A 24,526-nucleotide genomic window follows, 5' to 3' on the forward strand; every position below is an offset into this window, starting at 1 on the left:
GGCACCAAAAGAATCAGCCTGCAACGGCATCTGGTCTACTTACTGTCTTGCGATCACCAAGAAATAAGAATCTGCGAGCAGCCGCCCAGCAGCAGCTTTAATGGAGTCAACTGAATTTTCATATGGAGGTTTGACAGTAATAACGACTTGCTGCAGGCAGCTCGTGATCCAATCTCAATGCTAACCTCTCAAGCCACCAAGCACCACAATCTCACAACAAATTAGGATAATAAACACGTACGTACGTAGTACTGATGCTACGGATCCATTTCAGGAAGCGGTCAGCTATGCACACACGGACACCAAGTAATCCCGCCCTGGAATGAACATATTTTTTTACACAGGACCACACACGGGTATAGACTAAACGTCTTCGCGAGATTTGATATTTGACCCTTAATCCTCGGTGTGGCACGTCCAGTATGTCAACCCGCTGCAAAGACGACGCGACGTCAGGACACGTACTGGCCAAGTGAACGAATTAGGGAGCGAGCGAGAGACGAAGTTGATGAAGCATGCGGATATACCTTATCAACACAAAAACGCATTGCAGAACCCCGGCAACACCAGTCCACACAGAAGGGCCCTTGTCTGTCAGGGCGTCTTGCACCAACAAACCCACTGATCCCGCAAGGCAGACGAATGAAACGACGTAGGCGACAAAAAGCCAAAGCTTCACCCTGCGTATTAACAAGCCCATGTCAGAATAATACAGTGTAGAATCCTTCTTGCAGAGTAAATCCCATTTACTAGCAAATTCCTGTACCCAGCAGCACTCAATGGGACACGGTGGCACCCATTTCGCTTTACCAACCCCAGGGGAACCCCGCTACAGGCCTTCATCATCAGTAATACTGATTGGGTGCTAAGATCCATAGTCGAGAGGGAAACAGCCCAGATCGTACACTAAGCAATCACTCGGTGGAAAAGGAAGTGGTCAAGCACCATTGGTCTACTATACTCTTATGGAAGTCACAAAGAGGGAGAACGAATGTGACGATGCAATCACATAGTACAATGCTAGCAACTACAACGTTCTTTCGATCAAAAGCATTTCATCAGTTTGAGATTTTGCACAACATAAATGAATAGATGATCCATAAAATGAAAACCCTTAACCCTGCACTTGAACCTGAACAAGTAAATCTTCAACATTCCGGGTTTGCCTAGACTGTGCCTACATTTTAAGATTCATCTTGTTGCAAGATATCCGTGTGGCTTCATCTGCTAAGGCCTAGGATCCCACTTAGCGATTATATTTCCACTTATGTTGACAGTGTAATGTTCCTACTTGCTTTGTTCCTCTAGGGGCTCAACCCCATGTCGTAAATATCTTTACTTATATATATATCATACTCTCCTACTGTTTTTCTTCTTACAAAAAGCATGTGGCTTCTTTCAAATTTCTTGAAGCAGTTTTAGCTAATCCTTGCATTGGCTTTGTTATGTCTTAATGAAGCTTAAAATATTTGCAGAATGCGCAGCACATCAGTTGAGAAAAATTAAACACATTCCTTTGTCTCCAACATATAAAATGTTATACAAAGAGACTAGTTTTAACATATCGAAAACCTAGAGCCATAAAAATAACTTAATCAAGCATTCTAACTCTGATTTTGGTCAGGTTGCAACCATAGGTTTGGAATAAATTATTCTGATCGTTCCCTATGAATATATACAAACATAACTACATAGAAACTAACCACAATAAAATCAAAATGTGATACACGGGTCTAAAATTTTAGAAAAATGGGCTTCACAACAATTAGCATGCAGATTTAATAAGCCGAATCTGGCAGAACTATAGAACGGCCAAAGAGTGAAGTAGACACTTGAAGTCCTAACTTTCCACATCTACCAACAACAATTTTTTACACACGCATGATATTTAGAAGAAAATAGGTGAAACTGCACTTCTTTTTTTATCTTGCTCAGGAAGTCGCGCAGCAGAAAGTTGAACAGAGGAAATTAATGTATACAACTATAATTCAGAAATAAATCCAAATAAGCATAAGTTATAACTAGTTATTTTCAACCAATAAGAGTTTCACTTTGAACCCAACTGGAATGGTATCACATTGCCACATGGATTGTCATGGAAAAAGCTTGTCTTGAAAGGCAAGCCACAGTAACAGAAAGGTAAGAAAATATGTAGTAGGTGTTTGGCACATGTTAAATTAAATGTCAAGGAAAACAGGAATATGATAGAAACAGAGTAACATGCAATGAAGATCGAGGAGCAGTGCTAATAGGGAAATAATGAGGACCATTAGCAATAGAGAAACCAATGCTACCCTCATGAGATATACTAACTGTTTTGGCTGTCAGAAACATCAAAAAGAGAGGTCGCACTGTTGACTTACATACTTATTTGTCCAAGCACATCCATGACCACCCAAAGAAGCCTTAATATGACTTCTCTAAACCATTTAGACTCATATAATCAGATTAGTCAGCCCTTAACATATGGTCAGGCCTGAGATGACTTAAGAACCTAACCTAGGTCCAAGATATCATGGCTTTTCTCTTTTGACACAAGAATAGTCAAGGTACCTAATCAGTTTTGTTTCATCCAAAATCAATGGGTTATTAACTAAAATAACCCATCACAAGTTCAGTGTGTGAGATTATAATCATAAAATATAACTAACTTTTCAGTCGTGCAGTTAACGTGTATACAATATACATTCAGGGTTCAATTCAATCATCTAGATTACAGTAACCTATTCTTTGGTTGGTTAATATGCAGTAACTAGAATTCACTGATCAATTCGATAAACCGGTGCCAAATCGAGCAGTAATCTGACCTCCACTCGGAATCATCCCCGTAGGACGAGTAGTAGTCGTTCCCGATGGCATCCTTGTCGACGCAATTGAACATGAGCGCGGCCAGCGACGCGAAGATCCCTGCGAATCCCCCACAGAGACCCGTCAATTCCCGACCTCGGAGCCGCGACACGAATCGCCAAAAGCCTGGGGAAGCGGGAGGGAGGGGATCTGGTTACCGGGCAGGTAGTGGATGAAGGAGACCTGGACGGCGCTGCAGACGACGGCGTCGACCCAGAACCACCAGCCGGCGCCGAAGAGCGCGCCGGCGACGCCCGGCCCGATGATCCCCCACAGCATCGCCAGGTTCTCCATGGCCGCACCAAACCCTCGCCTCCACCAACTCCGCGGAATCCCCTCGCTTCGTTGCTTCCTTCCTTCTCGCCTTTTCTTTTCTGCCGATTTCCTCTCCTCTTCCCTTCTCTTTTCTTTTTGCGCCGAGAGGGGGTTGGATAGGTTGTTGGGCTTTGACTCGGACTCGGTTGATTAATCGGGCCCAATGGGGCCTCACATGTTAATGGGCCTGATGGGCCAACAAGTGATGGACCAATCGGTGGTGTTCCCTAAAAAAATCTGGGAGAGGAAGGAGGTTGTAAGTGTGAGCAGCAGGAAGAGGTGACAATGGCGCGAGGTGGCGCGTGGGCGGCGGCGGCGGCGGTGGTGCTGTGGTGGATGGCGGCGGGCGCCGGGGCGGTGTGGCTGGAGATCGCGCCGTCGGGGACCAAGTGCGTGGCGGAGGAGATCCGGTCCAACGTCGTCGTCATCGGCGACTACTCCGTCCTCTACGAGCACCAGCAGGCCCATCCCACCGTCTCCGTCAAGGTAATTCATTTACGTACATTTATTTACATACTCCGCCCGAACGATCGGTGCATAAATGCAATGTGGGAGGTTATAAAATGAAAGGATTTAACGTTCAACACTGCGAAATAAATGATGAGGGTTTGCCGCGGGTGAACCATCTCCCCCGTTTTTTTGGAAAAACATGGCAGGACTGCTGCCACTTTCATTGATAGCTTAAATTTACAGTGGCTGGATTGGGTTCGCATTCTAGTATATTCGATCGGAAAGGGGAGAAGGCAATGAATTTACAGAGACTGGGTTGATCTGTTAATGGTGAGGACCCTTTGCAAAGTTGCAGAGTGCAGATGTCATGGAGAATATTGAACGAGTCACCGGGGGTAGAATCGGTTGGTAAAATCGTCAGGAAGTTGTAACGAGTCATTGGTGGCTATTACCAATTGGAAAGTCATTGATTCATTGGGATATCTCTACATTGATCTGGGGCTCAGGTGCTGGTTGTACTGAAAAACATTTGGTACCTTTATTCATTTTCAAAGATACTAGTACATGTGATTATTTCACATTGTGCGTGTACACATAAAAGGAACAAGCTAGAAAACGTTTTGCTAGTGCAAATATATAAGGAATTTTTTAAACATTCTATATGATCCATAGTTTACCAGAGGTGTGTTTTTGCTTTCAACCAGGGCTCATTATCATCCTTCAACATTGAATTCACTGAAATAAAATACATAATGGGGCAGAACGATGATTCAATTTGTCCTGGCGCCTTATCCATTTTTCTGTTATATCTGGAGTTTTTACATCGACATTGAATTGTATGTGTTGTTTTGAAATTATCTTTGTTTGATTTTGGTTTTCACCTTGTATCCGTGAAAATTGGAGTTGATAGTTCAAAATTTTCCTTTTCTTGCATGTTCCATATCAAAAATACGTTGGCTAAAGGGGGAAGGACACCTCCTTTAACTGTCCACTGTTAGATAAAAGCGAGACCTCTCTGCAAATTAACGCGGATAGCAGCCCATCTGAGTCCGCATAGCGGACTCGGACACGGGTGGGTGGGTTCAGCACCTTGAATTCCAGCCACTAAGCTAGGGCTGAATTCTCAAGCATGTGCCATATCATGCCTTACAATCACATGGTTTTGATGTTTTAGTGCTTTACTGAAGGAAACAGAAGATCATAAATAGAGAGAATCTGCAGTATTTTAGTTCAGTCTGAGTCATAACTAGGAATAGGAAGAACTAATAAGGACTTGGGAATTGGGAGGCATTGGAATTATGATCCACCTTCTACTATTCTATTAGCTGTAACTTTAGTTCCATAGTTGCATCACATGATATTATTGCATACCTTATATTCCTGTACTTATGCAACGTGTGTGTGTGTGCAAGGGCAGTAGAATTCCAAAAAAAGTATCCCGTCACTAGGCTTCCTTCCACGTTTTATCATTCAGTTTTAACAGTATATTTATTTCCCCTTGTAATTTCTTGGAACTGACTCCAATTTCTGTTTTCTTGACTCATTTGTATCCGTTTTGATGTACATTATTCTTGCAGATCACATCCCCTTTTGGGGATACCATACACAAGAAAGATAAGGCTACAGTGGACCAATTTGCATTTACCACATCAGAAGCAGGAAATTACTTAGCTTGCTTTACAGTTGACAGTGATAACAAGGGTTTGGTGGTGAAACTAAATCTTGACTGGAAAATTGGTATCGCGGCAAAAGATTGGGATGCTATTGCTAAAAAGGAAAAGATCGAGGTGAAGTACATGAAATTATGATGGTATACCCATCATTTTTCAATTTCGTTGTTTTCCTCGTTTGGATGACAGTAACTTTCCTTAATAGGGAGTTGCACTAGAGTTGTTTAAGCTTGATGAATCTGTCCAAACAATCTACGAAAATCTGCTCGTGCTGAGGACCAAGTAAGTCAATGCACTTCTCCGGTCATGTTTCATCAATTTTGTTGATACCAAAAGGTTTAACTACTCCGTTTGATAATATTGTTCTTAATGCAGAGAATCCGACATGAGAGATGTCAGTGAGGTGACGAATGCTAGGGTCTTATGGTTGAGCATGATGTCGCTCGGTGTTTGCATTTGTGTTTCAGTTATGCAGCTGGTGCATCTAAAACGGTACTTCCGAAAGAAGAAGCTCATCTGAGATTATATACTCCTCTGCAGCATACATACATTCTATGTTCTATTTAGTACTAGCTGAAATATAATAATTTTGCCAGAATGGATGTTAAGCAATTATGTAATAGAATGATAGCATGTTCTCACCTAATCCCAGGTTCAGATAAGATGGTACTGCTGCCACTCTTCATGATCAACTTACCACTATTACAAAACAAAATGCAAGTACCAATTTTATGATGCTACTAGGCACTGGCCCCCTTGCCATAACCAAAGAAACTCTCTGTAATCACTCTGTGGTAAGCTTTCATGGATGAAATCTGCGAGGTTCTTTCCAAAGTTACTCTTGAACGCCAACTTGATCTCGTTTATGCCGACGTCGTCGCTGCCCAAGATAGCCCTCGTAACCAACCTTTTATCAGCTTCTGGGCGTTGCATACTCCTCTGCAGTAACTGACAAGGCCAAGAACAGAAGAATGAGTCAGGGACCAGCGATGTAGTAGTACAAATTCAAGTGCAGAACTGCTTGCTTTCTGTTATTCACCTTACAGTAATACTTGGAAGGAGTGTAGATGCACTTGACAACAACTCTCAGAGACTCTTCAAAATCGCCAGCCAAATTCTTCTTCAGTGCCTGCAGACATACACATTCATGATTGGCCAAGAGGTTCACCAGTGTTCTTCTGTTAAGTGGAGATCATCAGGCCAACCAGCCAGGCCATTGAGTCTGCTTACTTTGGTGAAGTCATGCCCATATATGTGCTTGTAGCTGCAGAGCGCCAGCCTGAGCTGTGGGATGCTCCTCTTGCTGAACATCTCGAGGATGGCGGCCTCGTCGACCGATCCCGTGCCGCCGCCGTTCTTGGCGTCGTACAATCGCCTGGCGTCGCATTTCGCGATGTGCCGGCTGGGTTCATCGTGGTGCGACTTGTGGGAGGTTGCCAGAGCTACCAATAGCTGCTCAGACCACGATAGGAAAACCCGGCAAGGAGTGAGCTACCTTTGCTAAGTAGAGACGGAAGAAAAGTGGCTGAAACTAGAACGAGAAGCAGGGGGTGGATAGGACAGGCATACTCTCTGATAAGGGTGCGAGGGGTCGGTGACCATGTCCTGCTCCAGGTTCTTCTTGAACCTGGCCAGGTACGCCTGCTTGGTGAAGAAGAGCTGGTCCTGCTTCCGCCGCGTGAAGACCTCGACAAGGGCGCGGTAATCGGCCGCCGCGCCGCTCTCGATGGCGTCCCTCGCCATGATCGCGTCTCGCTCCGCCAGGTCAAGCATCCACAGGTAGAGCAGGTTGCAGAGCTGGAGAGGGAGGCCATGCTGAGACTGAAAGCAGAGTACGTTGAGACGCCCTGCCTACCTGTTATGCCCTTTGTTTATCTTATTATTACCTCGTTGTCCTGATTGGCCGTGAGGGTTTTATGGAGCCTGCCGGCGAGGTCCTCGCCGAACATTGCGCGGTACGTCGCCTTGATCTGCTGCCTCTCCGACGCGCTCCGGTGAGCCAGGAGGCGGCTCAGGCGGCGCGGCTCGTCGCATGCTCCGTGGATCTCTCTGCACTCGTTCTCGAACCCTGCGGCGGCAGGAGAACGGGCAGCCATGCTCGGCACTTCAGCGCCGTGCTGAGGCTTTCGATGTGTGAACCACGGCTAGTGCAGAGATGCATAAGGGAGAGAGGGAGAGAGAGCCATGTTGTTCTTGGCTTCCTTTTAATGGAGGAGGGGAGGAGAAAGGAAGAAAGTTATCTGGAATTGGCCAGAAAAGGGAGCAATGGAAAGGAAAGGGGAGGGAAATGTGTGTCCTACTCAGCATCGGTTTTGAGCGCAGGGGCAGGATTTTGAGTGATCATGGGGATATTGACTTTAAGGCCTTTTGAGTGCAGTGAGAGGGTTTTCGGCGCTCATGCGGATCTTGACTTTTAAGCCCTTGTTAGCTTCTAGGGAATGCAGGTAATTAAATCAATCTGAACCTAGGCCATATGATGATCCAGTTAATGAGTGTGTAATCCTCTTAGTCCAACTTAGTCTGGGACAAAGACCATGTTACCTTGTACAAATTCCAAAGAAGAAAAATTACAGAACTAGTACATTGTAGGATGAAGTATGGATGCAATACAAATTTCCGTGGCAACATTTCCATGGTGTCTCTCAGAGATGCTCAAAGGGATAGGATTGCGTGCATGTGTTTACAAGTATATGAGTGTGTGCGCGTGTTGTGAGCGTCTACGTATGTGCTTTGATTCTCAGAAAGAATAAGCCGGAAGTTACGCATACAGTTTTTCATTTTCACGGCACAAAAACCGACCTTTTGTTTTCTCCTTGGACAGTTGCAGTTCATAAAGAAAAGGAAACAGGGAGAAGCAAGTCCAGGATGTGGAGGGAGCAAAGGGCAGGCCGGTTAAGTGGTTGACAGCAGAAAAGATCCTACGTGCCAAACTGAGCAAGACGTAGTAGATGGAGATGTCGTAAAGTTGGCTTGGCGCACAAAGGTTTTTCAGAGAAAGGAAGACGCTCCTCCTTTTCTATTTTGGTTTGGTTTCTGAAGAGAGAAAGGATCGGATGGCGCTGCCTTTGGTTGCCGCTCGACATAAAATTCGTCGCCGAGGCTGCTTTTGCGGCCGAGCCGACGGTGACTGGCCGTGTGGTGTGGTGGTATATCTGGTGGCACCCATGCCCATGGGATAGTCGTTCGTGGACTCCCACCCGGTGGGCGCTGACTCGGAACCCCTCGCTGCCTTCCGCTCATTTCTTTTGCTCTTGGCCGAATTTTCGTGTCCTCATCACGGAACTGGGACGCGCCACCTCTTTCTTTCCAGCTCCAAGTCGGTGCGCCACGTTTGGTTTGTTTTCTTTTTCTTCGGAAAGCACGACCCGCCTATAGCAACACTGGATGACTGGAGGGTGTCACGGTTTGTATCCATCTTGCCGCCGTGGCCACAAGTGCAGCAGAGTGTGGTGCTTTCTGTCTCATGGTCACGGCCACCACCGGACGAGACGAGAGGACGCCAACTATCTGGGCTTCTGGGGCAGCAAGGCTCCACCAAGAACCTGCATCTTTGCATGTCGGGCTGCAAGCAACTCGTTGCCTACGTGGGATTTAAAACATGGTCGCAATATGGAGCTTGACAACCTTTGCCCTGTTTGCCGTGCGGAACCAGAGGATACATTTCATGTATTGTGTCGCTGCCCCGATGCCAGGGAACTATGGCTTGCTATGCCAGATGTGTGGCCCTTGCCGAAGCTCGGTAGTATGCATGTCAAACTATACACGGGGTCGGAATAATGGTTACTACGTACGCCATGGAGCTTGCCAGTGAACCACCGGATTTAATTTTATCATGCTATTATGGAGGATTTGGTATATACAAAATGAAAGCACGATAAGCTAGCTTCCCCGATTCAAGTATCGGTCAGATTTCTTCGAAGCTATGTCCAGTCTATCTTAATGATTGCACATGAGCTAGAGAGAGGCCCTTTGAAAGGAAAGTCAGTGGCTGTGCATTACCAACAGGAAAGAAAGCTTTTCTGTTGCTAATATGACACCGGGGAAGGCCCAATCTCCAGTGGCGGTGCCAGGAATCATATCATGTGTAGTCAATTGGGTGTTGTGTAGTCAAATGTAGTATGTATTTATAAGATTTTGTTGCCTGATTTCTACTTGTTGTATGATGTATTTACAGAAATATGTGTAGTCAATTGACCTCACAGGTCAAGTGTGGCTTCGCCACTGCCAATCTCCATGGACTAGACCTAAAGAAGGATGGCCGAAACTAAATAGTAAATACAGATGGATCCTTCGCGGCAGCGGACGAAACAGGAGGAAGCGGTATTTTGGAACGGATGGAGTACGTCGTAGTCAAAATAATGTCAGCCATTTGTTGGCGGCTTTTGGCAGGACTTCGGGTTGCACTATGGTGTGGCTAGGTTCTGGACCTGATGAGGTGGTTAATCTCTGTATCTTTGATAGTAGTTTTGCTACGTGAGTAATACAAATATTTCCCGCAAAAAAAAGAGAGGATGTCCTTATTGTCGTGGCGGCGTGGGAGAGGGGTGGTTCCTTGATTGCGGATAAACGGGACGTGCATGTGCTCGTCCGCCTCTCCGCGGCACGGCGTACGGCTGTCGGCCTGACCATTTCCTCTTTTTTTGAGGATTGCCTGACCATTTCCTATATGCCGCATAAAGCATTTGTTACTTCGCATCTCGTAGCAAAAGCCCCCCCCCCCCCCCCCCCTTTGCTGGGCCGGCCCATTTTTTTAGTTTTTCCTTTTTCCTGCTTCCATGCAGAAAAGTCAAGCGTGAGGTGATTCAAACTCACGACCTCCTATTTGTGTCTAAATTGCACTAACCACTCATGACAACTCACTTGTCGTGTCGTGACTACCTACATCATTTTTTCTCTTCTCTTCTTTCTTTTCTTTAATCTTTTTCTATTTTTCTTTATTATTATTTTTGTTTTTTAAATACACGAACTTTTTTAAATCCGATGATATTTTAGCAAATTAGTGAACTTCTTTAAAAAATCTGTGAACATTTTTTAATTCATGATTTATTTTTTATTTTTTGTATTCTTTCAAAAGTTAATATTGACCGGTCAAACGCGATCGAGTGACCAGGAACCCAGTCGAGCGCTTGCCTTCTTCTCCACGAACGGGGGCGCGTGAGCGCCAGGACCTGTTCGGGCGTAAGGTGCCGAACGGGAGTTCCCATCGGTCTCGGCGTCGCGAGTGCCGCATGCGTGTGCTGACTATGAAGAAGGATGAAGTGCGGCAATGCGGCCGAAAGTCAGGCCGGGGGTCGGGTCCAGGGATGGGAATGGGCCGGCCCTCTGTTTTGCTCGAGGGCATGGAGTTGGCCCAATGGTCCATTGGTAACTGATCTCATGTCCCATTGTGTAACATTTGATTCGACTGGCAGAAAATAGGGAGTAGTAAACAACAACATTTTTTCAAATAACATCATTCAACGGTAGAACTTTTTTTTAGCATTTTAGGATGTCAAGAGTTTATTTGTTCAGATAAAAACAAGGCATATATGAAGCCATTTCTATTTCTACCATGAACACGTTAGCATCACAAGTTATCATATTTGCAACTAATCGTTGGTTGCGGCACAACTCACGCGATACTAAAAGAGAATGTAATTCTCATTAAATAAAATAGAGAATGTAATGACTCACGCTAAAAGAGTGCAGTAATTCGCTCGTGATTCAGATGAAATTCAGACTTCACTACACTTTGGAGTAAGATTTATGAACTGTTCCATGAATGTGATAAGCTTTTGCAAGTTTATGATCGACCATTTTTGTATTCTAGTCATTGTGGACATTACACAACGCTTGTGGTTTTTCTATAGCAGGGTAAACAAACAGTCAGCTTCGGATTCTCAAAATCCATAGCCACAACTGATTCTCAGAATCTCAGCCATAGCTGATTCTCAGGAATCTCAGCCATAGCTGATTCTCAGGAATCTGTAGCCCAAACAAAGGGGGCCTAAATCACAATGCCAACTCAGTTTTGACAGTAAGCAAAAAAAGCTGTTTCAGTACACACACAGAGCAGCTGGCCATTGCATTTGCATTCGTCTTTTTTTTTAATACACTGTACCTTACTTTTTTTTTCTTTTTTTAATATACTGTGCCTTACATCTCCCAGCCAGCTTGCTGGAAGCAGAACAAAAATTGTCCAGCTCTGAAGCAAAATGAATGAATGAATGCTCCCTCAGCAGCTGCTCTCTACACATAACCAAGCTTTTCGTGGTTTTTAACAAGCGCCTGCCAGTAGGCAGCGAAAATCGAACGGAACAGGAATTCATCCACGGTTCTAAATACAAACTCTCAATGAAACAAGAGGACTGAAACTCGGCACATCGGCGGAGCGCATTGGTTGCCACGGCATCGCCAGAGGCACGAGTCGTCACGACATCCCCACCGCGTAGAGTGCCGCGTCGGGTTGGTAGTATCTTGTATCCGTTATCTTCGACGGTGGCCAGTACCGGAACACAGATCTCCCAAGTATGTTCCTCACCGGGAGCGGCCCCCTGAAACATCACAGATCACAAAAGAAATCAGACCTGGATTCTATGCAGCTGAAGCTTATAGGATGAAAACGGAGCTTGGTTCGGAAGCATACCAGTTATGGGAGTCCAAGCTGTTGTTACGGTTGTCTCCCAGCACAAACACATACCCTTCCGGTACAAGCTGCAAGAATAACAGCAGCAATTAGCTCGCAGAAATCGGAAAGGCTGACATCTCTATAGGCATTGTCATGTATGAATATGCAAGGAGATATGCAACGCTGGGTGAGATATTCTCTGCTACTAGTGGGCCGGTATGCGGCGCAATTGATACTTTTAATGCCAAATTCATTCCAAAATTTCAGATTCTGTTTGCTTTGAGCAAATATCAAACATTTCAATGGGATCATGTCAGCTAAGGCTCGTTTTGTCATCGCGGTGGCTTTTCATAAGCGCTTATTTATTTATATTCGCTCGTAGGTACAACAGTTGGTTAGAAAGATTTCTTCTTTAGACACTAACAGAAAATTCTTACTTGCATTAGTAAATATCCCCTAAACTAACTACAGGTCCCAGAATTCAGCTCAATTCAGCACAGCAACCGCAAAAAAAGCCTAAATGTTCATAGATCATACAATGTACAATGATGGCACAGCTCACAGCATACAAAATACGTAGTGGTAGAGACACTAGGGACCAGACACAGAGGATAAACATACCAATGGTTCCATCTCATAGTTGTGTGCCTCCAGCACAAATTCTTCATCTTGAAGTACCCCGTTGACCAGTAACTTGCCATCGCGCACCTATCAAAGAACCAAGTGAACAACTGTTATAGCTCGGCTCGAGCAAAGGATCAAACTTTTTGCAGCACAGCAATTACTGGTAGCAACGCAAAGAAACAAACACAAGGCACTACCATTGGGATAAAAGCTTACTTCGACGTAGTCTCCTCCCTTGGCCACAACCCTCTTGATGAACACATCACTGGAGCTGTAGCCCATATCCTGCCATAACATTGTACTCAAATTAGCATCAAATTCACTGGCAGTATGAATCATGGAAACACTGAATTGGAGAGACTGGAAATCATCATACCTGAAGAGCTGGGGGAGCACGGAAGATCACAATGTCCAAGATTTCCGGTTCCCGGAACACATATGACACCTGTGGATCACATTATTACAACAAAGATCAGAAACCAAGTAGAGCGAGCAAAATGACAAACTAATCATCAGATAATCCTCCGTAAAATGTTTTACCTTCTCGGCGAGAATACGGTCCCCGACGTCGAAGGTCGGGTACATGGACTTGGACGGGATGGACCTCGGCTCGGCAAGGGAGGAGCTGTAGAGCAGCGGCACGGTCACGGCGGCGAAGGCCGTCTTGGCGTCGTCGGAGCACGAGCTCACCCACTTGGACAGCCAGTTGCTCCTGCTCATTGTGGCGCTAGCACCGATGTTCCGGGCAATTGCGCCAGAAGCAGAAGCAGAAGCTCCGGCGGTTGGAACACCGCTGAACGTCTTCCTGGAGGGACGGATCGAAGGCAGCGGTGGCGTGGGAGGAGGGGACGAGGGCGCCGAAGACGACGAGGGGGCAAGGTCGCTGCAGGGGAGCCACCTCGCGGTCTGCAAGAACGGGAGGAGGTGCGCCGGGTTGAACAGCCCGATCGAAATCGACGACGAGCCGGCCAGAGACGCGGCGCCGGAGATTCCAGCCGTCGACGACCCCGCCGTCGAACCCTGGGCGAGCACCGACAGCAACCCCACAGCGAGAGGCGGCGGCGGCTTGGAGGAAGAGTACGTCCTCGAAGGGAAAAGAGAGTGGCTTCCGGAGGCGGCAGCGGCGGTGGCGGCGAGGGCCTGGGGCTTGGGGTGGTTGTGGTCGTCGGCGGCGTCATGGCCGTCACCGCCGCTGGCCCGGAGGCGCTCGGGCTGGTGGCGAGAGGAGGTGAAGATGCAGAAGGGGCGCCAGGATCCCTCCTGGAGGAACCGGCACCCGGCGGAGGCGGAGGACCCGCAGCGGAGGCCGAGCGACGCGGCGAGGTTCTGCGCCACGTAGCCGGAGTAGGAGACGGTGATGCGGATCGCCATGGCGAGCAAGCAGAGGAGCCGTAGTGTTACCAAGAAGAGCTGGATTGGGCGGTCGGGGGAGAACGAGCAACGGGAGACGCGATCGGCTACTGATTGCAGACCATACCGGCGGGGTTCGACTGGCGGGGCGGCTGGGCGGGGGATGGCGAGGCCGCGGCGAGCCGGGGGAGAGGCCGGTGGATCGGGCGGCGCTGGGTCGGGGGAGGTGCGGCGGGGTCAGGCGGCGGCGGCGGGGGGGTTAGCTCCCGGCGAGTCGGCCTCGCCGGAGGGCGAGGTCAACGGGGGCGGTCAATGGGGTAGGCGGCGGTGTGGGTGTTGCGGGGGAGGGAAAGCGCGAGGCCGACGGGCGGGTGGTGTATATAGACGCGTGCGTGCTCAGTGTTGACGGTGAGGTGGACATCCCCTGGCCCCAAGCATTTTTTAGAATTTTCCCGGTAATTACTATTGGAAATGGGTTCAACGACAGAGGAAAAGAGTGAGGAATGAGCAAACTTAGGGCATGTTCGGAGTCTCGCCACTCCGCACGACTCCGCTCCCGGAGTGGCCCGAGCTTCAGTTGAAAACACGGGGTGGAGAAAGAGATGCTTCACAGATTCTCGTATTTCTCGAAGCGGTTGATTGCCGAACAGACCTTTATTACTAACTGAATCTTACTATATCGAAATTTTGGTTCTAATAACTCTAGGAAGGTACATTTCCACTATGCAAAACCGCGAGAAGAAATAATATGGATGTCTTTGCAATCGTGTATTGAGGTTTTTTACAAGATCGCATGGTCGAGAAACGTAAGAAAGCAAGAAAACACAATAATTTGATAGCAATGCAACTTAAAGCAGACAACTACAAAATATGAAAAGTGTAAATAGTTGATTCGAGTAACTCTTTAGAGTCATAATGCATATGAGCTTTTTTTTTACATCACTTTTTTGTAGGAAGTCTATGGAATGCATGGTCGAGAAACGTAAGAAAGCGAATGTATGTGAAGCAGACAACTGCAAAATATGAAAAGTGTGAATAGTTGATTAGAGTAACTCTAGTAGAGCCGAACCATCATCATAATGTATATATGGAGTGGGCTCCACGTGCATACGAAGACCGTCAACGTAATGTGCAAGCTCAACGCCTTTGTATTCGTTGCATCCGTGTCATGGGACTCACTCGTCAATGAAACGTCAGTTTCCTTCGTGTTAAAGTATGACTTTGTATAGCTAACACCGCGTATTCCCGTTTGCATACGGATGTACATATACGCGTATAGGTTTCTTTCTTGGTCTTCAAGACTTGTAATCTTGTTATAAATATATGAGCCGATCGTCCCTTGAGAGGCGTCTTCCCTCAAACCAATTCTCGTTTATATGGTATCAGCCCTTCTTTCCTAAAATCCTAGCTTCCGCCGCTCCAACCCCATCCACCGCCGCCCCAAACCCTAGGCGCCGCCGCGGTTCCGCCTCCCCTCCCAGATCGCCGCCATGTCCACCTCCGCATCCTCGTCGTCCATGCTCGGGGCGCAGACTTCCGGAGCCCTCACCAACTCCACCGCCGCCGCCGCATCGCCCGCCCTCACGTCGCCAGCCTCTCAGGCCGTCCACGTGACTAGCGTCAAGACGCACGTTCCCGTCGTCCTCGACCTGCAGTAGTCCAACTACGCCAAGTGGCGCATGCTCATCACCGTCCTCCTCGGCAAGTACGAGCTCATGGACCACATCTCCGTCGTCACGCCGCCGGACGCTCGCACCGCCGAGTGGCAGCGCCAGGACTACGTCGTCTGCTCGTGGCTCTACGGCTCCATCAGCGACGACATCCTGGACACCATCATGGCCCAAGATCAGACCGCGTATGACGCCTACGCGCTGATCCGGAACCTCTTCCTCGACAATCAGCTCACCGGGCCGTCTACCCCGAGGCACAGTTCCGGGCCCTCGTCCAGGGCGACCTCACCATCACCGCCTACTGCCATCGCCTGAAGGCCCTCTCCGACGCGCTGGCGGACGTGGGGCAGCCCGTGACTGACCAGACCTTGGTCCTCACCTGCCTTCGGGGTCTGAACCCGCGCTTCTCCGACATCACGACCCTCGTCACGATGCAAGTTCCGGCTCCCACCTTCCTGCAGATGCGCTCCATCCTCCTTCTGCGCGAGAACCAGCTCGCCAACGCTGCTCCCGGTGGCTCCCTCTTGTCTCAAGTCGCTCTCTATGGCAATACCGCCGGGTCCTCCACCGGCGGCAACCCGGGCGGCCGCTGGTCGAAGAAGAAGAAGAACGCCGGCGGGGGTGCAGCCAACTCCAACACCACTCACCCCCCCCCCGGCGGCACCTGGCCCGTGGATTTGCTTCAATCCATACACCGGCCAGACCCAGCAGATGCAGCCCGCCTGGCGCCCTCACGCCGCGCCGGTTCCTCCTGCCGGGGGCGCTGGTCTCCTCGGGCCGGCTCCGCGGTCTGCCTCTCCAGCGCCGCCGCCCCGTCAGTCTACCTGGGTGCCCCCAGGTCAGGTCACCTACACGACCCAACTGGCACTGCTGCATGGCCAGGCCTGGGGCACTAACCCGCCCCCACCCGCGGTGCCCTACACTCCCGGCCCGGCATGGGACTGCTCCGCCCTCGTCGCCGCCCTAAATGCCACTGCCGGCCCTCCAACCGCCGGCCCTTCCACACCGGGCGCATGGGTCATGGACTCCGGCGCAACCTCGCACATGGTCTCCGACCCTGGTATACTCTCCACTCCCTCCCATCCTCCTCCTTCCCTTCGTGTCACCGTTGGCAATGGCGATCCACTTCCCATCACCGCCACCGGCCACGTTACTCTCCGCACACCTAGCCACACTTTCCATCTTAACAATGTTCTAGTTGTCCCAGATATCATCAAAAATCTTCTTTCTACTCGTCAGTTTACCATTGATAATTCAGTTTCTGTTGAATATGACCCGTGTGGTTTTTCTATTAAGGATCTTCACACTCGGCGCGAGATTATTCGCTGCAGTAGCCCCGGTCCACTCTACGAGTTCTTCGCCAACACCAACCCCACCACCTCGCCGTTTGGACTCGTCGCCACCACCACCGCATCGGAGCTCTGGCATCGTCGCTAGGACATCCAGGTCGTGACTCTATGTCACATTTATCTTCAGAATTTGCTATTCCATGTAATAAAAGCACTCAAGTGTGTCATGCATGCCAACTTGGCAAGCACGTGCATCTACTGTTCTCTAGATCATCCACAGTTTGTGTCGTTCCGTTCCAATTGCTTCATTGTGATTTGTGGACATCACCTGTTGCTAGTAACTCTAGCTTCAAATATTACTTGGTTATTGTCGATGATTTTTCGCATTTTATGTGGACCTTTCCACTCCGTCGGAAATCCGACACATGTGATATCCTCGTTAACTTTGTAGCATACGCACGCACACAATTCAATCTCCCGGCCGTGTCCTTCCAAACCGACAATGGCACTGAGTTTGTTAACTCCATCTTTGTTGCGTTCCTTGCCCGCCACGGCATTCACCTACGTATGTCTTGCCCGTACACTTCTCCTCAAAACGGCAAGGCTGAGTGTGCTCTTCGCACACTTAACGATATCACTCGCACCCTCCTCTTCCAAGCTTACATGCCTCCTCCCTACTGGGCCGAGGCTCTCGCTGTCGCCACCTTCTTACTAAATCGCCGCCCCAGCCAAGCTTTGCACTTCCGTATCCCATATACCCTTCTCTACCAACAAAAACCCTCCTTCTCCGACCTTCGTGTCCTCGGGTGTTTGTGCTACCCAAATCAATCCGCCACGGCACCTCACAAACTCGCTCCGCGCTCCACCGCGTGTGTGTTCCTCGGCTACCCCACCTCACATCGCGGCTATCGATGCCTCGACTTATCCACTCGCCGTGTCATCATCTCTCGCCATGTCATCTTTGACGAACACACCTTTCCCTTCGCCACGAATCGCACTGATTCTTCTCCGGATGACCTCGACTTCCTCCTCGACCTGGCCGCCACGCACTCGGCTCCCGCGGTCATAACACCCTTGGCAGGTCAGCCCAGCATGGTGTAACACCCCGAGAATCATGCTACAGTAACTCTCTGAGATTAGGCTAATCATGTTGCTAAACAGGGCTTGATCACAATTGCATCACATTTCTTTTCAAACTCCTAGTTCAAACTTCAATTAAAATCAAAGTGGAAAATAAAAGTTTTCAAAAATTTAAACAAAAATGTTCGGTGGGTGCCAAATAATACACTGGTAATTATGGTGGAGAAAACACATTTTTATAAAATACCTAAATACTTTTAAATGAAATAAAACAGAAAAGAAAATAAACCAATAAAAAGAAAATGCAAAAGAACACAGACAAAGAAAAAAGAAAAAAAGGGAGAAGGCCCTCCCCCCACTGGACCCCTGGCCCGACTGGGCCGACCCCCCGGCCCAGCCCACCTCTCCCGCTCGCCCCCTCCCTGTTCCCCCGACCGGGGTCGGAACAGGGGCAGTCCCCGCCGCACCACCTCGCCGGTGACGGGGAGGATAAGGGCGCCAGCACCCCCGCCTCCTCGGGCCTCTCTCCCACTCGCCCCGCTCTCCTCTCGGCCCCTGCGCCTCTCTCTTTCCCCCCCAGATCCGCGCCGCTCTCTCCTTCCCCACGCCCGACGCGGTCGCCGCCGTTCCCGTCGTTCACACGGCCACCGTGCCCACCTCGCCGCCCCACGTTGTCTCCAAGGACCGCCGTCGCCCGCTGCTTCGTCTGGTGCAGCCCGTTGGAGACCGGAGCCCCTACAACGAGCACACCGAGCTCGTCTTCAACTTCGCACGCCGGCGACCCCCTTCTTCCCCGGCGCCGACCTGCTGCTCCTAAGCCTCTCACCGGCCTCCGTGTGCCGCGCGGTGAGCCTTCCCCCCTCCTCCCCTGTCTTTTCTCTCTCGCGCGCCCCCTAGCTGCTTCCCCACGCGCGCCCGAACGCCGCGCCGCGGAGCTCGCCGCCGGCGAGGCTCCGGTGACCTGTTGGTCACGGGCTCAAGCCCGTTGCACTCCCCACCTCGCGTAGATGCCCCCCAGCCCCTCCGCTTGCTCGATAGCCCGCCGTAGCCTCGTTTCCTTCGGGCACCCGTGCGCGCCGCCGCCTCCGCCGCTCGCCGGCGCCGATTCCGGCCAAGTCCGGCGAAGCCCCGGCCACCCCTGGATGCGGCGCTGCGAGCCCTTTCGAATGGGCCTAGCCCCGCTCCTCCCCGAGCCCCGTAGCGCGATTCCGGCCAACTCCGGCGAGGGGCCGCCGCTGTTTTGGTCGCCGGAGTTGCTCCGGCGCCGGCCGCCGACGTGGCCGGCCTGGGGCCACCCCAGGGCCACTGCCAGTGGGCCCCGTGGGTCCCAGTTGACTGGGTTGACCCAGTCAACTGCTGACTGGGCAGGCCCAGCCACTGACATGCGGGCCCCGCCGCAAAATTAAAAAAAAGGAGAAAAAGAAAAATGTTTTATAAATAAAAATAATTAGATTAACTAATCACTCACTGACATATGGGGCCCACCCCTCTAATTAGACTGTTAGTTTAGTTTAAATTAATATTAGACTAACAGAGGCTGACATGTGGGTCCCACTGGACCCACCTGTCTGGTTTGACTGGTCAGCCGACCTGCTGACGTCAGCATTGCCTCATGCTGACATCATAATTCATTTTTGCTTAATTTAAATAATTCCAGAAATTCAAATAAACTTTGAAAATTCATATCTTTTAAACCGTAACTCGGATGAAAATGTTTTCTATATGAAAGTTGCTCAGAACGACGAGACGAATCCGAATACGCAGTCCGTTCGTCCACCACAACCCCCTAACCTATCGAACTAGCAACTTTCCCCCTCCGGTCTGTCTGTCCGAAAACGCGAAACATTGGGAATACCTCCCGGATGTTCCCCCCCTTCGCCGGTACCACCTACTGTCGCGTTAGGACACGCCTAGCACCGCTCATTGTCATGTCACGCATCGTCATGCTTATGTTTGCATTGTATTTACTGTTTCTTCCCCCCTCTTCTCTCCGGTAGACTACGAGACCGACACTGCTGCTGTCCAGTTCGACTACGGAGTTGACGACCCCTCCTACTTGCCAGAGCAACCAGGCAAGCCCCCCCCCTTGATCACCAGATATCGCCTACTCTTCTCTATTCTGCTTGCATTAGAGTAGTGTAGCATGTTACTGTTTTCCGATATCCTATCCTGATGCATAGCCTATCCTTGCTACTACTGTTGATACCTGTACCTGCAATCCTACATGCTTAGTTTGATAGGTTAGGGGGATGCTAGTTTTCCATCAGTGGCCCTACATTCTTGTCCGTCTGCTGTGCTATACTATCGGGTCGTGATCACCTGGGCGGTGATCACGGTATATACTTATATACTATATGCATGACACATGTGATGACTAAAGTCGGGTCGGCTCGTAGGAGTACCCGCAAGTGGATCTTTGTGGCGGAGCGACAGGGCAGGTTGAGACCGCCTAGGTGAGAGGTGGGCCTGGCCCTGGTCGGCGTTCGCGGATACTTAACACGCTTAACGAGATCTTGGTATTTGATCTGAGTCTGGCCATTTGGTTTATACGCACTAACCATCTACGCGGGAGTAGTTATGGGTATCCCGGCGTCGTGGTATCAGCCGAAGCCTTCTTGACGTCAGCGACTGAGTGGCGCGCGCCGGATTGGACTGGAACGCCACTAGGCTAGGTCTGCTTCCGGCCGCGTACGCAACGTGCAGGTGTGCATAGGGCGATGGGCCCAGACCCCTGCGCGCATAGGGTTAGACCGGCGTGCTGACCGCTCTGTTGTGCTTAGGTGGGGCTGCGACGTGTTGATCTTCCGCGGCCGGGCATGACCCAGAAAAGTGTGTCCGGCCAAATGGGATCGAGCGTGTTGGGTTATGTGGTGCACCCCTGCAGGGAAGTTTATCTATTCGAATAGCCGTGTCCCTCGGTAAAAGGACGACCCGGAGTTGTACCTTGACCTTATGACAACTAGAACTGGATACTGAATAAAATACACCCCTTCCAAGTACCAGATACAACCCAGTGATCGCTCTCTAACAGGGCGACGAGGAGGGGATCGCCGGGTAGGATTATGCTATGCGATGCTACTTGGAGGACTTCAATCTACTCTCTTCTACATGCTGCAAGATGGAGATGACCAGAAGCGTAGTCTTCGACAGGACTAGCTATCCCCCTTTTATTCTGGCATTCTGCAGTTCAGTCCACTGATATGCCCCTTTACACATATACCCATGCATATGTAGTATAGCTCCTTGCTTGCGAGTACTTTGGATGAGTACTCACGGTTGCTTCTCTCCCTCTTTTCCCCCTTTCCTTTCTATCTGGTTGTCGCAACCAGATGTTGGAGTTCAGGAGTCAGACGCCACCGTCGACGATGACACTTACGACACTGGAGGTGCCTACTACTACGTGCAGCCCGCTGACGACGATCAGGAGTAGTTAGGAGGATCCCAGGCAGGAGGCCTGCGCCTCGTTCGATCTGTATCCCAGTTTGTGCTAGCCTTCTTAAGGCAAACTTGTTTAACTTATGTCTGTACTCAGATATTGTTGCTTCCGCTGACGCTACTGTGATCGAGCACTTGTATTCGAGCCCTCGAGGCCCCTGGCTTGTATTATGATGCTTGTATGACTTATTTATGTTTTAGAGTTGTGTTGTGATATCTTCCCATGAGTCCCTGATCTTGGTCGTACACATTTGCGTGCATGATTAGTGTACGGTCAAATCGGGGGCGTCACAAGTTGGTATCAGAGCCGACTGCCTGTAGGAATCCCCCTTTCCACACTCCTTGGCCGAAGTCGAGTCTAGACATTACAAAACTTTTACTAACATGGCTGTGTGTCTTACGGGCCCACGTCGCCATTGGGTGGTACTAGTATCTTTTACTCCTCGACCTTTACTCTGGGACTCTGAACTCTCTTCTACTCGGGTTAAACGAATTTACTAGCTTTAACACTAGGATCCCGTGACCGCATTCACCCCAAAGTTGGATAAGCCATAGTTGTTTCTTAGAATAGTATTTTGAACAATTCACACACTGTCATTTGACTCCTTTGAAACGTCTTTGCTTTCAGATGGAACCCACGAGGCAGGTCGTTCGCCACACGACGGCCATTGGTGCCTCGGGATCACCTGCGGTGCTAGCTGAGATGATGACCTATCTGGGTTATCGCTGGCACCCTGAGTACACCGTCTACGAGGAGTACCAGGACTTTAACCAGGAGCAGTACCGTGCCATCGTCCACCTCTACTCTCGGGAGTATGACTCCACTACTGTGCTTCACACCGCACATGGAGTTGGTGTGACCATCGATATGGCTGTCCACGATGCTGCCTATGCTGCTCTGACACGTCTTCGTGGAGAGTATCGGGAGTTGGACACCTCCCCTTTCAGGCACATTGCTATCGCATCCGATGATGGTGCGGAGGGATACTATACTGCTGCCTACTCCACTGTCACCCGAGATCCCTTCTACCATCAGAACCTGGTTCTGCATGCTGATGGGCTGGATCGAGCTAACCGAGCTCTTCGCCACGAGATGTACACCACCCGTCAGCACCTTTACCGTGCTCTGACGCTGCTGCACCCCTTTGTCCGATCTGGACAGGTACCGCGTACTGCGATCTACCCAGCCAGGACCGTGATGCCCCACGGTGTCGGTTGGCCAGAGGTGGGAGGCTACTCCCCCGCACTTGGTCCTCTTCTGCCACCTGAGCGTCGGGCTCTACACCTGAGTATCCGCGGCCCCCAGTCTGCTGACGTGGAGGGCTATCCGTTGCCTCACTACCAGCTGTCGGGCTACGATTACCTCCACAGTACCTCTTGGGACTGATGTAGGCTTGCTAGTAGTATTAGTTGCAGTCGCCGCGAGCCTGTGTGCCGCCTATGATGTATTAGTCTATGTACTGAACTCTATGTACTGAACTCTGTGCATGACCCCTTTTGTAAGCTATGCCGACTACTATGTAGTAGCTATCGTGCTCCTTTCGTTATGCATGTTTCATCATGAATGATTCTTGTCTTAGCACATATTCTCAATGCTGATCTACCCCGGTTATATATTAGCAGGATGGTTAGACCAGGTGGTCGTGGTCGTGGTGGCGATGCCCCACCACCACCTGAGTACATGGCTGGTATGATCCAACAGTTTGAACTGAACCGCCAATTCATGGAAAATATGATGGCCCAGTTTCCTCGCCCCAATATGAACCAGCAGCCAGCTCAAGTGACTCTTCAAGATTTCATACGCCTCAACCCAACCATCTACCGCAGCTCAACTCAGCCTCTGGATGCTGATGACTGGCTCCGTGACATCACCTATGAGATGGAGTCTGCTGATGTAGCCCCTGCCAGCTATGTCACCTTTGCTTCCTTCTTCTTGAAGGGACCCGCAGCTCAATGGTGGGACAGCCACAGGCGTACTCTGCCAGCTGGAACAATCATCACATGGCCAGACTTCCAAGCTGCTTTCCGTGCCCGCTTCATTCCTCAAGGAGTCATGGACCGGAAGAAGCGTGAGTTCCGCAACCTCACCCAAGGCAACAAAACTGTCGAAGCTTATCAGCGGGAGTTTCTGGACTTGTCCCGCTATGCTGAAGAAGACATTGCAACTGATGCACGCAGACAGGAGAAGTTCCGTGATGGCCTTCAAGCTGACATCAAGCTCGCACTTCTAGTGCATGACTTTGCTGATTTCTCCACCTTGGTGAACAAGGCCATCAATGTCGAAACTGGTCTGCAGGAATACCAGAGCTCTCACAGGCGCAACCGTGACACGGGCTCATCTTCGGGCTCGCCCGCACAGAAGCGTAAGATATGGATCCCGAACAGCATGTACCGTCCAAATGCATCTGCCCCAAGGCAGACCTATGCTGCACCTCGTCTGCCTCCACCACCATCTAGGCAGTCAAGACTTCCAGCTCCACCATCCCAAGCTCCTGTTCCCACTCTGAATAATGGCTTGTGCTTCAGGTGTGGTCAACCAGGACACCGTGCTAAAGAATGCAACCAGAACCAGAATCAACTGGCCCTTCCAGCAACTGGCCGTGGTAACAATCAGCCCCGCAACAACAATGCTAAGTCTTATGGTCGTGCTCATGCCAACCACGTTGATCTCAGCGAAGCTCAAGACCAGCCTGCTACTGTGATGGGTACACTCCTCGTAAATTCAGTACCAGCATCCGTTTTATTTGATACAGGTGCATCGCATTCATTCATGTCAGAAGATTTTGCATACAAGCACGACGTTAAATGTGAGGAGATGAACACCTCTGTATTGGTCAAAACCCCCGTGGGACAGTGTCAAACCTCCTTGGTTGGCATCGATGTCCCCGTGGAAATCGAAGGGCTGGAATTCTATGCCTCTCCCATTATCCTGAAGTCGTCTAACATCGACCTCATTTTGGGTATGGATTGGTTGAAAGCGCATACTGCTTCTATAGTTTGCGCCACTAAGACCGTCCATCTACTACACCCTTCAGATGAAATAGTTGCTTACCAAGCTCATCTGGTGCAAAATGCCGAGGCAAGGCTCTATGCATTGAATGCATTGAACGCTGCACCACTCGAGGGCATTGAGAACATTCCCGTCGTGCGTGAATTCCTCGACGTCTTCCCTGAAGAACTTCCAGGGAT

General features: G+C 49.8%; 4 protein-coding genes across 5 annotated transcripts; 1 reads left to right on the forward strand and 3 right to left on the reverse strand.

The window, feature by feature from the left end:
* Positions 1 to 96: 96 nt before the first annotated feature.
* Positions 97 to 3,272, reverse strand: LOC109785417 (uncharacterized). The gene is made up of 4 exons (XM_020344024.2): positions 3,006 to 3,272; positions 2,808 to 2,907; positions 528 to 680; positions 97 to 433 (listed from the first exon to the last, which is right to left on the reverse strand). Exons 1-4 carry the CDS (start codon positions 3,139 to 3,141, stop codon positions 397 to 399), a joined length of 426 nt encoding a protein of 141 aa, XP_020199613.1. The 5' UTR covers positions 3,142 to 3,272; the 3' UTR covers positions 97 to 396.
* Positions 3,273 to 3,281: 9 nt separating this feature from the next.
* On the forward strand, positions 3,282 to 5,946 carry LOC109785416 (transmembrane emp24 domain-containing protein p24delta3). Its single transcript, XM_020344023.4, has 4 exons — positions 3,282 to 3,648; positions 5,190 to 5,399; positions 5,488 to 5,564; positions 5,658 to 5,946. The coding sequence occupies exons 1-4, from the start codon at positions 3,448 to 3,450 to the stop codon at positions 5,800 to 5,802; spliced, it is 633 nt and encodes a 210-aa protein (XP_020199612.1). The 5' UTR covers positions 3,282 to 3,447; the 3' UTR covers positions 5,803 to 5,946.
* On the reverse strand, positions 5,779 to 7,569 carry LOC109785415 (uncharacterized). Of its 2 annotated transcripts, none has more exons than XM_020344021.4 (5): positions 7,169 to 7,569; positions 6,852 to 7,103; positions 6,513 to 6,734; positions 6,322 to 6,411; positions 5,779 to 6,230 (listed from the first exon to the last, which is right to left on the reverse strand). In XM_020344021.4, exons 1-5 carry the CDS (start codon positions 7,376 to 7,378, stop codon positions 6,012 to 6,014), a joined length of 993 nt encoding a protein of 330 aa, XP_020199610.1. In that variant the 5' UTR covers positions 7,379 to 7,569; the 3' UTR covers positions 5,779 to 6,011. The 2 variants fall into 2 exon arrangements, with proteins under 2 accessions (XP_020199610.1, XP_020199611.1); XM_020344022.4 differs by having other exon boundaries at positions 6,852 to 7,079; positions 7,169 to 7,566.
* A 3,912-nt stretch (positions 7,570 to 11,481) lies between these two features.
* LOC109785414 (probable thylakoidal processing peptidase 2, chloroplastic) lies at positions 11,482 to 14,255 on the reverse strand. The gene is made up of 6 exons (XM_020344020.4): positions 13,054 to 14,255; positions 12,890 to 12,958; positions 12,730 to 12,798; positions 12,511 to 12,597; positions 11,908 to 11,975; positions 11,482 to 11,815 (listed from the first exon to the last, which is right to left on the reverse strand). Exons 1-6 carry the CDS (start codon positions 13,882 to 13,884, stop codon positions 11,692 to 11,694), a joined length of 1,248 nt encoding a protein of 415 aa, XP_020199609.1. The 5' UTR covers positions 13,885 to 14,255; the 3' UTR covers positions 11,482 to 11,691.
* Positions 14,256 to 24,526: the final 10,271 nt, after the last annotated feature.

This window comes from Aegilops tauschii, chromosome 5, assembly GCF_002575655.3.
Source record: "Aegilops tauschii subsp. strangulata cultivar AL8/78 chromosome 5, Aet v6.0, whole genome shotgun sequence".
NCBI classification, from domain to species: domain Eukaryota; kingdom Viridiplantae; phylum Streptophyta; class Magnoliopsida; order Poales; family Poaceae; genus Aegilops; species Aegilops tauschii.

Excerpts from the sequence above, each read along its gene's own strand:
- LOC109785417 (XM_020344024.2), bottom strand. The coding sequence starts at position 3,141 with ATGGAGAACCTGGCGATGCTGTGGGGGATCATCGGGCCGGGCGTCGCC. Across the intron at positions 2,908-3,005 it reads CTTCATCCACTACCTGCCCG|GGATCTTCGCGTCGCTGGCC; the intron begins GTAACCAGATCC and ends GGGGATTCGCAG. Across the intron at positions 681-2,807 it reads GGGGATGATTCCGAGTGGAG|GGTGAAGCTTTGGCTTTTTG; the intron begins GTCAGATTACTG and ends GTTAATACGCAG.
- LOC109785415 (XM_020344021.4), bottom strand. The coding sequence starts at position 7,378 with ATGGCTGCCCGTTCTCCTGCCGCCGCAGGGTTCGAGAACGAGTGCAGA. Across the intron at positions 6,735-6,851 it reads CCTCGCACCCTTATCAGAGA|CTATTGGTAGCTCTGGCAAC; the intron begins GTATGCCTGTCC and ends TGGTCTGAGCAG. Across the intron at positions 6,231-6,321 it reads CTTCCAAGTATTACTGTAAG|TTACTGCAGAGGAGTATGCA; the intron begins GTGAATAACAGA and ends TGGCCTTGTCAG.
- LOC109785414 (XM_020344020.4), bottom strand. The coding sequence starts at position 13,884 with ATGGCGATCCGCATCACCGTCTCCTACTCCGGCTACGTGGCGCAGAAC. Across the intron at positions 12,799-12,889 it reads GTGCTCCCCCAGCTCTTCAG|GATATGGGCTACAGCTCCAG; the intron begins GTATGATGATTT and ends ATGTTATGGCAG. Across the intron at positions 11,816-11,907 it reads AGCTTGGACTCCCATAACTG|GGGGCCGCTCCCGGTGAGGA; the intron begins GTATGCTTCCGA and ends GTGATGTTTCAG.
- LOC109785416 (XM_020344023.4), top strand. The coding sequence starts at position 3,448 with ATGGCGCGAGGTGGCGCGTGGGCGGCGGCGGCGGCGGTGGTGCTGTGG. Across the intron at positions 3,649-5,189 it reads ATCCCACCGTCTCCGTCAAG|ATCACATCCCCTTTTGGGGA; the intron begins GTAATTCATTTA and ends TTATTCTTGCAG. Across the intron at positions 5,400-5,487 it reads CTAAAAAGGAAAAGATCGAG|GGAGTTGCACTAGAGTTGTT; the intron begins GTGAAGTACATG and ends TTTCCTTAATAG.